Source organism: Scyliorhinus canicula, chromosome 1, assembly GCF_902713615.1.
Source record: "Scyliorhinus canicula chromosome 1, sScyCan1.1, whole genome shotgun sequence".
Classification (NCBI taxonomy): Eukaryota; Metazoa; Chordata; class Chondrichthyes; order Carcharhiniformes; family Scyliorhinidae; genus Scyliorhinus; species Scyliorhinus canicula.
In genome coordinates, this window is record NC_052146.1 from 177,495,494 (window position 1) to 177,512,412 (window position 16,919).

The 16,919-nt window shown below is 42.0% G+C and overlaps 1 protein-coding gene across 1 annotated transcript in view; it reads left to right on the top strand.

The window, feature by feature from the left end:
• LOC119977708 (solute carrier family 22 member 2-like) overlaps positions 1–16,360 on the top strand; it is a 41,579-nt gene extending 25,219 nt beyond the window's left edge. The window contains exons 10-11 of the mRNA XM_038818895.1: positions 6,936–7,035; positions 16,011–16,360. Of these exons, the coding sequence (XP_038674823.1) occupies positions 6,936–7,035; positions 16,011–16,110 (200 nt within the window). The 3' untranslated portion in view covers positions 16,111–16,360. The remainder of the gene's footprint in view (positions 1–6,935; positions 7,036–16,010) is intronic.
• The last annotated feature ends 559 nt before the right edge of the window (positions 16,361–16,919 follow it).

The following is a 16,919-nucleotide window of genomic DNA, read 5'->3' on the forward strand; positions in this document are numbered from 1 at the left end:
CCGTCCAGTAACTGTAATGATATGCATAAGCGGTCATGTAAAACGTGATAGACAAGTCCTCCACCCAGCAGGTGACAGTAGAGAACAACCACATGACACTGTTACCTCAGGGAGTTGGTAGAGGGTCTTCGTAGTGGTTAGTCACAATTTGTAGTAGCTTGTCATTAATGTATTACAGTTAGTTGTTTCAGTTATCTTACCCTCGCAACTGTTCAACAATAGAATGTTAACTAGCTTAGAACTAAACGTTCTTTAGTGCATTTATTCCAACCAGCCAAACACCAGATTGTAACATGGTACCAAGTTGAAGTTCTAACATGGTACCAGGGTTGAAGATCTATGAAGATCTGAACAGCTAAAGATAACTTAACTGCTGAGAAGAAAAAAAATCTTCTACTAAGCTCGTGAATTACTGACAACTCATACTCAACACATTGCTCGGTTTCGAAGTTCAGGGTGGAAGGTCTGAAGGCACCACACCAGCTTCGAGTCACCGGTAATGTAGATGAGAATTGGCACGTTTTTAAACAGCAATTCACACTCTACATTGCAGCCCTTGGTCTGGAGGCACAGCCTGATGAGAGGTGCATAGCATTGCTGCTCACTGCAGCAGGTCCACAAGCGATATAAATATTTAATACGGTTGTTTTTGACAGTGAGCTGGATAGCAAAAACTTTGAAGCTGTAAAGCAATTTGATTGGCATTGCACACCAAAATAAAATGAGACATTTGAGCACTATATTTTTCACATACGCACCCAGAAGGCAGGGGAATGGTTTGATAGTCTTTTGACTGATTTGCGATTGAAGGCTCATTCATGTAATTGTGCTACTTTGTAAACGTCGTTGATCCACGATCAAATAGAGTTTGGGATTTGTAATGACAAGTTATGGGAGAGGCTGTTAAGAGAAAATGACCTGCAGCTTTATAATGCTATTATGATTTGCCATGCCAGCGAACTAGCTACACAGCAGATTAGCACTCTAAACCTGAAGAATTTTGGCACATAGTTCGGAGAACCAACCAACACCATTAGTGTTGTGATGCACCCGAAGGATCCCAGCAATGGTGACCATTTTAAGTGAGTAAACAAATCTTCATTTTATGCCAGCGATGCAGCAACAAACATTTGCAAAGGCAATGTCCAGCATTTGGTAAAATCTGTTCCAGGTGCAAAGGCAAAAATCACTTTGCCAAACAATGTTTTCCTAATAAAAAATCGGAAATACCAAAGACAATCAACGTGATTGATTAAATAAATCTTGAAGACTCTTTTTTTCATAGATATGATATCTGGTGAAGATACGCATTGTGACAGCATGCAAGTTAAACAGGCGCCAAAGCAAATTTACAGTATCAGTAATGCAGATGCAGGTGTTCAAAGAGATAATTGGGACAGTTCCTCTGATGATCAATGGAACATTAATCAATGTCAAACTTGATACGGGAGCGAGAGCCAATTTAATCAGTTTATCCGATTTACAAGAAATGAAGATTAAGCCACATGATTCAAATACCGCAGAACTATTAAAAGATTGTAACAGTAAAAGTATTGAAACGTTGAGAGTTTGTGAACTAGAGGTCCGTGTAAAGAACAAAGTGCATCCAGTAAAGTTCTCAACCGCGGATGCTGAGCGTGAATCTTTATTGGGAGTGGAAGCATATGAAGCACTCGAGCTAGTGAAAAGAGTCAACACTGCAGACTGTAATATAACTATGCAACAGATATCAGAACCAGTCATACACGCACCAAGACATGTACCAGCTCCACCAAAGGAAAGACATAAGGATGACGAAACTGGGGGGTGATAAAACGCATCGAAGAACAAACAAATTGGGTGAATTCCAGAAACGTAATAATGATCGACGTATCTGTATGGATCCGAAGGACCTCAATTTAAACACTAAAAGGGAGCACTATCCTATTCTGAAGAGAGATGAAATTACATGTGAGAAGTCAGGAGTGACATGTTTTAGAAACCTAGATGCATCACAAGGTTTTTGGCAATTCAAGTTAATGAGGAGAACGCAGTTTTTTTTTTGATAAATATTTTATTGAGGCATTTCTATATTTATACGTCAAACACAGCCATAAAACAAAATAAGCAAATAGGGCTGCAAATAATCAAAACAACTAAATACCTACGGCGAGCATAAAGTTGTGCACTTTCAATACGCCATTCGGGCGATACTGTTTTCTCAGAATGCTATTTGGTATTATTTCAGCATCTGAAATTTTCCATAGGGCAATGGAACACGCTGTTGAAGACATTCCAGGAGTCAGAGTACACATTGACGACATTATTGTATGGGGCTCAACAAGAGAAGAGCACAACGAAAAGCTTGTCAAAGTGCTGAGAAGCATCAAAACATATGGACTGAAACTGAATAAAGCTGAATGTCAGTTTGGTGTCAAAAAAATCATATTCTTAGGAGACAAACATTCTGCTAAAGGTGTACAACCTGACCAAGAAAAATCAAGGGGATTTTAAACATGCCACGTCCTACAGACAAAAAGGAGCCCTCAGGATGCTTTGCATGATAAATTTTGTAGGAAAGTTTATTCCTAATCTGTCACTGAGCGAATCAATAAAGAAGGACACTTTTCCAGTGGTCAGTCAGACATGACCATGAATGGCAAATGTTACAGGAAGCATTCACTACAGCACCTGTGTTAACGTTTTGATCCTACGAAGAAGACAAAGGTATCAACAATACGTCGAAAGATGATTTGGGAGCAGTGTTACTGCAGCAAGACAATGACGAGAATTGGCTTCCATTGCCTATGCCTCAAGGTCAATGACCGACACAAAGCGCCGATAAGCTCAAATAGAAAAAAAAGACTTGGGCCTAATTAATGGATTAAACAAATTCCATGACTGTGTGTATGGCCTACCGACATTCTTTGTGGAAACTGACCTTAAAGCAATAATAAAAAAGAATCTAAATGAGATGTCACCCAGGATACAATGCATGATAATGAAGTTACAAAGATATGATTATGATCTAATATACACGTGAGGCAAACATCTCATAGTAGCGGATGCACTATCTTGTTCGACAGACATGAAAGAAGGCCAACATTTGGATGAGGACGTGAATTTTGTGACTGAATCCCTTCCAGTCTCAGATGAGAAGTCAAAATTCATAAGGGATGAAACCACTAAAGATGAAATCGTACAGAAGATAATAAAATATCTCATAGAGGAATGACCAAAATGATCCTGCTCTAACTATTATAATATCAGAGCAGAGCTAGGTGCAGCTAATGTTTTTTTTTTTGCTAATGCAAAATAGAATAGTAATTCCAAAATTGTTACAGCCAATGATTCTGAAAAAGTATCTTGAAGGGCTCTTAGGCATAGAAAAATGTAAGAGACGAACCATGGAGATGGTATACTGGCCGGGTATTAATCAAGATATTCAATCATGATCGAAAGTTGTGCAACTTGTCAGAAATTTCAGTTCAAACAATGAAAAGAAGCAATAGGTAATTTGGACATTCTGAATTCTCCCTCTGTGTACCCGAACAGGCGCTGGAATGTGGCTTTTCACAGTAACATCATTGCAGTATTAATGTAAACCTACTTGTGACAATAAAAATTATTAATTATTATTATTATTACTATTATTATTACAAATGGGCAAAATCATTAGTCCATGACAGGAAGAAGGAAAGGATCTGTTTTATCTGGCAGGAAAAGAATACCTGTTAGTGATCGACTGTTTCTCTAACTTTACAGAAGTGGTACAACTAGCCAACCCATCAGCTGGGTACATCATCAAATGTACCAAAAACATTTGAGCTCACCATGGAAGACCTCAAATTGTCATGAGCGACAATGGCCCATGTTTCAACAGTCATGAATGAACAGAGTTTGCACAGACATATGATTTCCAGCACACGACTTCTAGGCCTCTGTATCCACAGTCAAACGGGAAGGTGGAGAAAGGGGTTCACATTGTGAAGCAGCTGCTCAAAAAAGCTATGGATAGCCGAGGCGATCCTTATCTCGCACTGTTGAGTTGTAGGACAGCACCATTGATAAATGGATTATCTCCGTCGCAGCTGTTGATGAACAGACAGCTTCGAACAACCTTACCATATATTCCATTGGAACAAAAAGATCGACAAATGAGGAAATTCACATATCAAAAAAGGAGGCAGAAGAGGTATTATAACCAAACAAAAAAGATGACACAGTCAGAGTGGAAGATCCTGATGGAAACAGATGGTTGAAGTGTGCTAAGATATTACAATCATCATACCTCAATAATATATCATCATTACTGAAGACAGGCAAGTTCTAAGATGAAACAGGAGAGCCTTTCTGAAGGTTCAGCAACCTTTTGTTATGGAACCACAAGGTGATATTGTAAGCACTTCAAGGACAACAGAACAAGAGATACCTCGGCATACAGAACCAGAACAAGCCAAAAATGTACAAAGCCAAGAAAAACAGCAAGAATCATCTTCAACAACAAATGAAAATCAAGCAAACTCACTGGTTCAACCAATGCACAGAAAGTCGACAAGACACAGAAGAAAATCGGACAGGATTGAACTTGTGATGAACTGTAAATATCTGAATAATGAACACATTATGCATATCATGTATATTGTATAGTAAATTCAGGTAATGTATGTAAAACCTTACATTTCCAAAGGAAAGGGGATGTGATGATATGCATAAGCAGTCATGTATATGGTGATAAATAAGACCTCCAACCAGCATGCAACAGTAGAGAACAACCACGTAACACTGTTATCTCAGGGAGTTGGTAGAGGGCTTTGTAGTGGATAGTCACAATTTGTAGTAGCTCATAATTAATTTATTATAGTTAGTTTTTGATAATATTGTTACAGTTATCTTACCCACGCAATTGTTCAACACTAAAACTTTAACTAGTCTAGAACTAGATGTTCTTTAGAGCATTTATTCCAACTAGCCAAGCACTAGAACGTAACATGGTACCAGATTTGAAGATCTACCAAGAAAACAAAATTGTTTGAAGATCCAAACAGCTAAAGGTAACTGCTGAGAAGAAAAAAAATCTTCTAAAAACCTCGTGAACTACCAGCAACTCGTACTCAATGCACTGCTATCTTCGAAGTCCAGGATGGAACGTCTGAAGGCACCACACCAGCTTCGAGTCACTAGTAATGTAGATGAGAATTGGAGTGTTTTTAAACAGCAATTCACACTCTACGTTGCAGCCCTTGGTCTGCAGGCACAGCCTGATGAGAGGCACCTTGTAGTGCTGCTCACTGTGGCAGGTCCACAAGTGATAGAAATATTTAATAAGTTTGTTTTTGATACCAGTCGGATAGCAAAAACTTCGATGAACTTGTAAAGCAATTTGATCATACCAGGATTGAAGATCTAACAGTAACCATGGCAATTCCTCCTCCTCAACATGGAGAATAACATCTGTCTCCAAACACACACAGACTAATTCTGGAGGGAAAAATGACCAAACGTATATGCAAACATACTCTTGTCATCTTCCAATGCCTGCAACGTTTGGCTACACAAACCTGTCCCCTTGTCAAGGGTCCCAAGGTTTTCTGCTCTACTTCACATAGCCAAATCTTTGGGAAGATAACCAGGTGGATAGTGGAGTATCTCTGGATGTTGTCCATGTGGCCGTCATTTCAGAAGGCATTTCATCAAAGTTGATGAGATGATTAACAAATATAAATGCACATAGAATTAGAGGGAACATTATTACACATGCTCATAAGTGGTTGGGGACAGTATAGGGATACAGGAAACTTGCTAGGATTGGCAGGAGACAAGCAATGTTCCCCAGGTGCATGTACTGGGGCTGAGGCTTTTTTGCCACATATAATATGAATAATTTATGTGAAAGAATAGAGAGTTGTAAATACAAGTTTGCAGATAAACATAGAAAGCACAGCAAGTTTTGCAATTGGGAAGAGGAAATTTGACAGGGACTCCAACAAGCAAGTGGGCATAACAATGGCAGACAATGTTCAATGTTGGGCAAGTGTGGGGTCATTCACTTTGCATCAATAAAAGATAAATTGGAATTTTTTTTAACGGTGAAAGACTTCGAAACTGTGGAGGAATTAAGGGATGATGAGTGACTTGGAAGGAAGCCTCCAGATGGTGGTCTTCCCGTATGTCTGCTGTCCTTGTCCTTCTAGATGGTAGAGGTCGTGGGTTTGGAAGGTGTTGTCTCAGGAATTAGATGGTACACACGACTGCCACTGTGTGTCAGTGGTGGAGGGAGTGAATGTTTGTGGATGGGGTGCCAGTCAAGTGAGTTGCTTTGTCCTGAATGGTTACGAGCTCCTTGAGTGTTGTTGGAGCTGGACTCATCTGGGCAAGTGGAGAAAATTCCATCACAGTCCTGACTTCACACTCCCACACTGTTAATTCTGCTGCTTCCCAAGGCAAAGTCCTGGATTGTATTCTATATCTCACCTGCATGTTGCCCTTTAGTGCCATCATCAAAAAAGCAATGTCAGCTTCCACATATACACTGATGATGTCTACTACTACACTGAATACGTCTCCCTTGAACTCTCCATTGCCTCTGATTTGTCTTATTGCTTGTCTGACATGCAGTGCTGAATGAACAGAAATTTGCTCCAATTAAACTTAGACAGATAAAGCCACTTGCCTTCAGTCCCTGCCACAAATTCCATTCTCTCACCACAAATGCCATCCCTCTCCTAGACAACTGTCCGAGGCTATAAGCAGAGACTGATCAAAACCTTGGTGTTCTATTTGACCCTGAGCTGAACTTCTGATCCCAAAATTGTAAAGAAAAAAAATGTCCCTAATGTACAATTCAACTATCCGTCAGAGAGAAATTCAGTAATATTCCAGAGAGAATGCTCCTCAAATTTAATTTAGTATCTGTTTGCACTAAATTTTTTCTTGTTCTGTCCATTCATTCCCAGGGGTGATTGGTTCAATTGCTGGCAGCCTAGTGTTGCTTTTGCCTGAAACAAAAGGATTGACTTTACCGGACACCATTGAGGATGTGGAGAATATCTGCCGGTAAGTAAAGTACTCAGGCCAGGTGAACTCTTCCACCCATTTTATTATTTCCCCTCTGAACTGCCTATGGTTAATGTTTTCCCTTTGTAGCTCCCCAACCACCCACGCCCATGCTATGGGTTCTAGTCTGTTCCACAGGCATTCTTCTGGAACTCTTACCATCCGGTAGGTGATTTAAGAAAGTGGCCAGTGACAATACTACTCTGCTTTCTGTGGGAAAACAACCCACATTTCCTCAGTGCTGTTACCTAAGGACCCGGATGGAATCCTGAACTTGAGTGGGATATTGAATTCACCCAGGCCAATCTTGTATGTGTTACACTCAACAGTTGCCAAAGTTATCTTTACAAATGTGATATTAGGTACTGAGCATTGAGTACAAAATGTCTAGATTCATGAGTTGAGTGGTACCTCAAGTATTCTATTTGGTGGAGGAGGTTTCTGTTCTATGTTGTATATTCAATTTGGTTTCAGGAAGAAGTTCTGAGCCTTGGGTGGTTGTGATAATACTAAATTTTTGCAGTCCAGAGGTAATCAGCAGTCGAACACCAGGTAACTTAAAAGAACTTTTTATTTACCGCGGGGGCTGCAGCACAGCTGTAACTCAGAGTTACAGCAAGTGAAAAAGCAAATTTCTCTTAGTTACAGTTGACTATATATTCTTACAAAACCCATCAAGCCTTTCAATCATTAGTGATACAATTAGCTCATTACGCCCCTCTAAGTAATTATTTTCTTCCCATCATTAGTAATACGGTTAGTTTCATAGCATAGCAATTCTTTATCAAAAGTCCTGAGGAGTGAATCTTCCTCCGGCTGTGTTTCGTTCCACCACAGATTCTCACAGACAGTCAAGGTCGTGATAATGCCTTCTCACAGGAACAATTCATTTAACAAGGCACGTTCACATTGCTGTACAACTTGACATTCCATTTCCCATCAAGCTCTGATTTTTAACTTGACCAAACTCTCATTCCATTTTCCATTAAGCTCTGATTCTAACTTGAGCCAAACTCTCAGTTGAACATCAAGCATTTAATGATAATGCATTACTGTGTCATGAAGGCCCTGTATTCTCAACCTTGCCCCTCACCTGAGTTTTGGTGATCCTCAGGTTAAATCACCACCAGTCAGTTCTCCCCCTCAAAGGGGAAAACAGCCTATGGTCATCTGGGACTGTGGTGACTTTACCTTTTACACATATACAGGGTTGAGCCCAAACTATGAGTTAACTCCATGCCTGTTTCTACACAGGTCTCCATCTAGTCCCCAAGTAACTCTAGTCTCAAGTCACGCGTCTCTTTACACCACACTGTGGGCGGACTGTTTCCCAGTCCCACATTATCCTTTGTGATGCCAGATACCTTTATCCTTCAGCTTCTGCAACACCGCATCTGCAACATGTTAACTTCCCTAGGACTTTGCTGAATCACAGACTTCAACAGTACCAACCTGAAGTCAATTCCTTGCCATGCTGACCCTGAGGTACTCTGAAATCAATACGAGCCTGTATTTATTTAGCCCCATTAAGATAATAATACATCTCAAGGCACTTCACAGGAGCATAATCAAACAAAAATGGAAAACTATCAAAAGAAGGAGATATTAGTGTGGATGACTAAAGGCTTGGTCCACCAGGTATATTTTAAGGAAAGTTTTTAAGAACATAATAATTAGGAACATGAGTAGGCTATATGACCCTTCAAACCTCCTCCGCCATTCAATAGTTGATGATTTACCTCTTAACGTAACATTCTCTGAGGTAGATAACTCCAACAATTCAATCCTTTTGAGGGAAGAAATGTCTCCATACCTTAGTCCTAAAGAAGTGGTAGAGGGTTTGAGCAAGGAAATTTAGCAGGAGCCACCAATAGTGGGATGAAAGATGAATCGGAGGAACACAGAGCTCTCAGAGGATTGTGGGGTTGGATGATATTGAGAGTTAAGGAGAGGTGAAGCCCTAAAGGGATTGGAACAAAAGGTTGAGAACTTTAAATATGATGGATTGGTTGATCAGTGGAAAATATCAAATATTGAGGCAATAGTGCCACCTGTCACTACACAGGCACGTTTGATTTCTTTCTCAACTTCTAACTGGAACTCAAAACAGTGATAGTATGTTTCTGGAACATAAAAACTATGCGGTGGGATTCTCCATCTCGCCAGCCGGCTAACGGGGTTTCCCATTGTGGGCAGCCTCATGCCATCAGGAAAACCCCCGGGTGTAGGTGTGTTGCCGGCGCAATGGAGAATTCCACTAGCAGAGAATGCAGCCCATGACCTCTCGTTCTAGATTGCCCCACAAGATGCAACATCCAATCAATGTGTACTTTGTCAACACCTTTTATCATCTTCTATTCAGATTCACATCACAGAATAATACAGCGCAGAAGAGGCCCTTTGTCCCATCGAGTCTGCACTGAAGCATGAAAGATACCGGTCCTGCCTATCTAATTCCATTTTCCAGCACTTGGCCCATAGCCTTGAATGTTGTGATGTGCCATGTACTTATTCGGGCACTTTCTTGAACTTCCCAGTATCAGGCCATTCATTGAATACTTCCTTGGCACATTACTCCTTCCAAAGTGTATCACCTCACACTTTGCAGGGTTAAATTCCATCAGCCACTTTTCTTCTCATTTGACCATCCTTCTATATCTTCCTGTAACCCAAGACACTCAACCTCACTGTCAACTACCCGGCCAATCTTTGCATTATCTGCAAACTTTCTGATCCTACCCCCCCACATAGTCATCTATGTCAGTTATATAAACGACAAGCAATAGCACCAATCCCTGTGGTACGCCATTGGACACTGGCTCCCAGTCACTAAAACAGCCGTCTTTCATCATCCTCTGTCTCCTGCAGCTAAGTCAATTTTGAATCCACCTTATCAAGTTCCCCTGTATCCCGTGTGCAATTGGGACATAGTCAAAAGCTGCGCTGAAATCCTTTTAAACTATTCATATTTTATTTTGAAATGTTGCTAAAGTGTGATTCCATTGATGCTGTCCCCTGCTGGTTTTTAGTTAAAGCTGCAGTTGTTATCTGTCCTTTGTTTCCACTGAAGTAAAAATAACAACAGATGTTTACATGATAAGCACTGGGTTGGAAGGGGGCGAGGGGTGAGAAAGAGGTGAGTCTTTGGCTTCATTGGTAGCATCTCTATATCTGAGGTTGAAAGAACTCTGTTCGAACCTCATTCCAGTCAGTACCAGCAAGTCGAGACCAGGGGAGGCATTCTTCATTTCTGAGACTATGTGTTGACGCCAATGCAGAATTCGTGAACTTTCACGTCAGAAAAACCGGTGCCGCACCTGGACCAATTCTGCTACTATTCAGGGGCTAGCACAGATGCCGCGTGGAACACAATCGACTCCAATGATTCACCGGGTCCGTGATTGACACTCAGGAGGCTGACAAGCTGGAACCGCACATACACATTACACTTCCACACACACTTATCCCAGCCAACAAGATGGCACTGGTTGAGCTGGAACACCTCCATATAGCTGATGGGTCAGCTGGGACCAGAGGGCACCTGGTGGGGTGGCCTGGGGGAACACCTATACGACCCGTGGCACTAAGTTCAAAATGGGCTGTTAGCAACGTGCGCAGCTACATGCCGGCTGCAGCAATGGTGTTCTGTGCCAGTCCAGCCCGACCCCACAGCCCACCTGCTGGCTATCCCCCACTACTATCCCGGCCCTGGCAGAAGCCCCCCAGCCAGCAGCACAACTGTCAGCACACTATGGCGATGTTGGACACTTTCCGTACCCCCTCTCTCTCCCTCTTCAGCCGCCACGCCGGTTTCACGGTTTTTAAAAGCACAAGTGAACTGCGTCGTCGGGAACTCGGCCCTGCGGAGGTGGAGAATCGCAGAGGCCCCGGAGAATACCGGGTTGGGGCCGCTAATGATATGCAAACGGTGTCTCCTGTATGTGCGTTCCAGACGCATTGACGCCGCTGTCGAAGTGCTGGATTATTGCGAATTGGCGTCAAATCGGCACCTGCCACGATTTTGGCATCGGAACCGATTCTCCGCCCAATTACCTTTCACAATTTTGCCGTCGGCTAATGGAGAATCCAGCCCCAGAGCGCCAGTTCTGAACTTTGGGTTGATGACGTCTTGTCCAATTCCCACCCCCACGCGCTAATGTATGGGTGGTAGGAGTGCAGAAAACTATCTGTACTGAACTAACTACCCCATTGAGTGGTTTAAAGACAATTAATGTCATGAACTGAGAATTCAGGCAATCGCTAAACACTTGGTACCACAACCATAACAACAACAAAAAGACAAATACAAAAACAAAATATTGTAGGTGCTGGAAATCTGAAATTAAAACAGGATATACTAGCAATACTCAGCAGGTCTGACAGCATCTGTGGATAAAGAAAAGAGGGCACGATTCAGCAGACTCAAGTTAAAGCCCGCTGAACGGGTGCGTTTAACGGGCTGCAGTCCCGAGAAACATCCCACTATTCAATGTCACTTTGCCCTAAGTCCCATTTAAATATTCAGATCTGGATCATGCCCAACAAGGGTGAGATCAAGATCATGCTGGGCGGAGCAAGTCGGGTGACTCGCGATCGGCCCGATGCCTGGCAATGAGCCTTATTTGGAGTTTGCGCACGGTTCACCCATTGTGCCCAGAAAGTGGCAAAGATTGCTGGGAGATTAGAGGACTGGGAAATCTTTAGGGGGCAACAGAAAGCTACTAAAAAAGCTATAAAGAAGAGTAAGAAAGAGTATGAGAGTAAACTTGCTCAGAATATAAAAACAGACAGTAAAAGTTTTTACAAATATATAAGACAAAAAAGAGTGGCTAAGGTAAATATTGGTCCTTTAGAGGATGAGAAGGGAGTTTTAATAATGGGAAATGAGGAAATGGCTGAGGAACTGAACAGGTTTTTTGGGTCGGTCTTCACAGTGGAAGACACAAATAACATGCCAGCGACTGATAGAAATGAGGCTATGACAGGTGAGGACCTTGAGAGGATTGTTATCACTAAGGAGGGAGTGAAGGGCAAGCTAATGGGGCTAAAGGTAGACAAGTCTCCTGGCCCTGATGGAATGCATCCCAGAGTGCTAAAAGAGATGGCTAGGGAAATTGCAGATGCACTAGTGATAATTTACCGAAATTCACTAGACTCTGGGGTGGTCCCGGTGGATTGGAAATTAGCAAACGTGACGCCACTGTTTAAAAAAGGAGGTAGGCAGAAAGCAGGAAATTATAGGCCAGTGAGCTTAACTTCGGTAATAGGGAAGATGCTGGAATCTATCATCAAGGAAGAAATAGCGAGGCATCTGGATAGAAATTGTCCCATTGGGCAGACGCAGCATGGGTTCGTAAAAGGCAGGTCATGCCTAACTAATTTAGTGGAATTTTTTGAGGACATTACCAGTGCAGTAGATAACGGGGAGCCGATGGATGTGGTATATCTGGATTTCCAGAAAGCCTTTGACAAGGTGCCACAAAAAAGGTTGCTGCATAAGATAAAGATGCATGGCATTAAGGGTAAAGTAGTAGCATGGATAGAGGATTGGTTAATTAATAGAAAGCAAAGAGTTGGGATAAATGGGTGTTTCTCTGGTTGGCAATCAGTAGCTAGTGGTGTCCCTCAGGGATCCGTGTTGGGCCCACAATTGTTCACAATTTACATAGATGATTTGGAGTTGGGGACCAAGGGCAATGTGTCCAAGTTTGCAGATGACACTAAGATGAGTGGTAAAGCGAAAAGTGCAGAGGATACTGGAAGTCTGCAGAGGGATTTGGATTGGTTAAGTGAATGGGCTCGGGTCTGGCAGATGGAATACAATGTTGACAAATGTGAGGTTATCCATTTTGGTAGGAATAACAGCAAACGGGATTATTATTTAAACAATAAAATATTAAAGAAGGTTGGTTTACAAGTGCAACAGGTGATTAAGAAGGCAAATGGAATTTTGTCCTTCATTGCTAGAGGGATGGAGTTTAAGACTAGGGAGGTTATGTTGCAATTGTATAAGGTGTTAGTGCGGCCACACCTGGAGTATTGTGTTCAGTTTTGGTCTCCTTACTTGAGAAAGGACGTACTGGCGCTGGAGGGTGTGCAGAGGAGATTCACTAGGTTAATCCCAGAGTTGAAGGGATTGGATTATGAGGAGAGGTTGAGTAGACTGGGACTGTACTCGTTGGAATTTAGAAGGATGAGGGGGGATCTTATAGAAACATTTAAAATTATGAAGGGAATAGATAGGATAGATGCGGGCAGGTTGTTTCCACTGGCGGGTGACAGCAGAACTAGGGGACATAGCCTCAAAATAAGGGGAAGTAGATTTAGGACTGAGTTTAGGAGGAACTTCTTCACCCAAAGGGTTGTGAATCTATGGAATTCCTTGCCCAGTGAAGCAGTTGAGGCTCCTTCATTACATGTTTTTAAGGTAAAGATAGATAGTTTTTTGAAGAATAAAGGGATTAAGGGTTATGGTGTTCGGGCCGGAAAGTGGAGCTGAGTCCACAAAAGATCAGACATGATCTAATTGAATGGCGGAGCAGGCTCGAGGGGCCAGATGGCCTATTCCTGCTCCTAGTTCTTATGTTCTTATGTAACTGAATCGCGTCCAGTTAATGTTAAGGTTCAGCTTTCATCAGAACTGGGAAAAGTTAGAAATATAATGGGAAAGTGAGATAGCGTGGAGGGCAGAAGAGATTTAAATAATAAAAGATTCTGTGGTGCAAGTCCAAAAGGAATAACAATGAGACAAGTTAAGAAACATAGTGTTATGCGCCAGGATTTAGAAAACTCCAAAGTACATCATGGAGTTCACCTGATCTACAACTGTTTATTGAATTTGGCTAGGATGAGCACAAGAACCTGCCTTTCGGGTGTTATTCAACAAAGTTCTTCGGCGCTTTTAATTAAAAAAAACAAGCTTTAATCTAAGAATTTAGTTAACATTTGTATAAACAAACACAGTAAGAATTATTATCAACTACAAACATAAAGACCCCACACAGCTACAATAATCTATGTATAACCCTTAATGAATTCCCCCTTAACTGTTCCAATTGAATAACAAGATCCCATAAACCAAAAAACCTTTTTTATACCAAAAACAGCAGGTAATTATAATCATTGGGCTTCTTCCTTGGAATAACTCTTTAAAGTTGAAAATAGAGGGGCAGCACGGTGGTATAGTGGTTAGCATTGCTGCCTCACGGCACCGTGGTCCCAGGTTCGATCCCAGCTCTGGGTCACTGTTTATGTGGAGTTTGCACATTCTCCCCGTGTTTGCGTGGGTTTTACCCCCACAACACCACAGTTGTGAAAGATGTGCAGGATAGATGGACTGGTCATGCTAAATTGCCCCTTAATTGGAAACAGTGAATTGCATTGAAAATAGGGAGACAGGCCAAAATACATCTCTGTCTGAGTCTACAGCAGCCAAATGTGAAAAGGAACGTAAAAACTCACAGAGCCACAAACCAGCTCCAACATCTCAAAGCAAAAGTAAAAATTCACAGAGCCACAGCCCAGTTCCACCCACACAATGACATCACTGAAGTCATGTAATAAGACAAAAACAATTCTTAAAGGGATACTCCTATGGCAATAGATGTGTCCAGAGGAGGTGTAAATGGCAAAATGATATACAACATCCATCCAAAAGCAAAGAGAGAAACAAGAGATAGAAAAATATCTAACCAGCGAAGAAAAACTAAACAAAACAGGCAGAGACTGTGATGTAAAATTGTTGAACTCCGTACTCAGTCCAAGAGGTTGAAAGAGCTGAACTGAACGATGAGGCTTATGGTGACCTTCATGAGAATGATGTGAGTGGCTGAGAATACAAAGGCCAGAGTGAGAGAAAGCTGGAGACTAAAAATGCAAGGCTTGGGAAGCTTGGGATCATGCTTGTAGACTGAATGGAGGTGTCCCTTAAATAGGTCACCCAGTCTGCACCTGGTCTCCCCAGTGTAGAGGAGATCACATCATGAGCAGCAAATACAGAATGCTAAATTGAAAGAAGTGCAAGTGCAGGATAGATCCCTGGGGCACAGCAGAGGTAACTGTGGGAGTGGGAAGAGAATGGAAACTGGGGAGTGCAATCCCAAGGAACAAGACAATGGAGGAGAAGCAGCAGAGGAGGTAGGTGTTGAAGGCTGCAAGACTGGTCAATAAGAATGAGGGGTATAGTTCACCAGTCACATGGAATATCATCTATGCCTTTGCTTTTGGTACAGTGGCAAGGACAGCAATCTGATCCTTAGGCTTTAACTGTGGAGTTGCGTGAACATGGAGGTAACAACATGTTGAAGGACAGAGGAGAGGAAAGGGGAGTTGGAAATGGGTTGTGTCGTTTGCAAGGACAGAGGAGTCAAGATTTAGTTTTTTTGAGGGTTTGGGTGATAACAGCTGAATTGAAGGTGAGGGGTCAGTGCATGACGAGAGGGTAACCATTCAGAATATCGGCTACCAAGGGGGCCAGAAAGGAAAGTTGGATGGTCAACAGTTGCAAGTGACTCGTGGAAGAGTTTTTCCAAGGTGTGTGAGTGGAGATGATTCGAGAAAGTGATCAGAGATGGCCTCATCTATGATTAACACAATGCTAATAGAGAGATCATGCAAGACGGCAAGGCCGTAACTGTGGGCGGGATGTTTTGGCCCCACCTGTTGCGGATCATCTGGTCTCACAGGAAGTCCATGGACTTTGGTTGGGACGCCGGATCTCCGGTGGCAGATCCCACTACAATGGGGCTAAAAATTCCTGGCCTGTGAGGAAGAGATTAGAGGATAGGACGTAAGTGGAGATGAAATGGAGCTTGAAATCACTGAAGGTGAGAAGTTAGTGCTTTTAAGGAGCATTGAAGAACAAAGGGAGAAGATGCCAGAGACTGAATGGCCAAATCCCAGTCCTAATGTTTCTGTGTCCTATATTGAGAAAAAGTGCTGCAAGTGGCTCTATCAATAACACATTGTTTTTCCAGACCAAAGAAAAAGATTTCGAAGACACACTACCAGCCAGTTGATCTCCATTCAACAGATATCAAGGATCCAACATCGGTGAAGATGATTGCTGAAGCATGAATTAGCTTCCAGCATTATACAGCTATTGACTACATTTGCTCAGATTTATATTTCACATTTGCTTTCACCTGCTCACAATTTAGTGCAATAAACATCCATTTATTCTAGTGATTCACCAATTGTTAGGATGAGTTTAGTGTTTGTTTTCTTTAATATGCATGTAGGCCTTTCAAAGTAAAACAGATAAGAGGCCAACGAATATATAAAAAGTGCATTTTTCTGTGTTTGTTCTATTATTACCTGCTATATATTAAGGGCTGAATTCTCCGCCTTCAGAATTCTCTGTTTTGCCAGCAGCCCGGGGGTTTCCCGATGGCCTGGGACTGCCCCACAATGGGAAACTCCATTGACCAGTTGGCAAAACGGAGAATCCCGACGGTGACATTTCTGGTGCGGTGGGACGGAGAAACCTGCCCTAAATATTTAATCAGTCCTCAAACAGTGATTGTTGTAAAAGAAAACCCATGTGAGAAAATAAATTTTTGAATTTTAAACTGAGATTTGAGTTTCTATTGGACAGTCATGTTGCCAATGATATGACTGGATGAGCTTTGTCCTTTCATTAAACTTGAGTTTAATTGCATAAAGAAGATGAAGAAGGTTCAAAAGGATTGTACAGAAGATGATAAAAGGGACACCTGATTTATAAAGTGACATCAATAGTCACATGCCCCTTGGCCCTTACTTCATATTACAGTCTGATGACGAGGTGTGAGCTGGCAACAGAATGAAGATCCCAGTAGGTATCAATCTTCGCGTGTAACCGAGAGACAACTTGAGGCAGGACTGTCTCTTGTAAACTCTGAGCT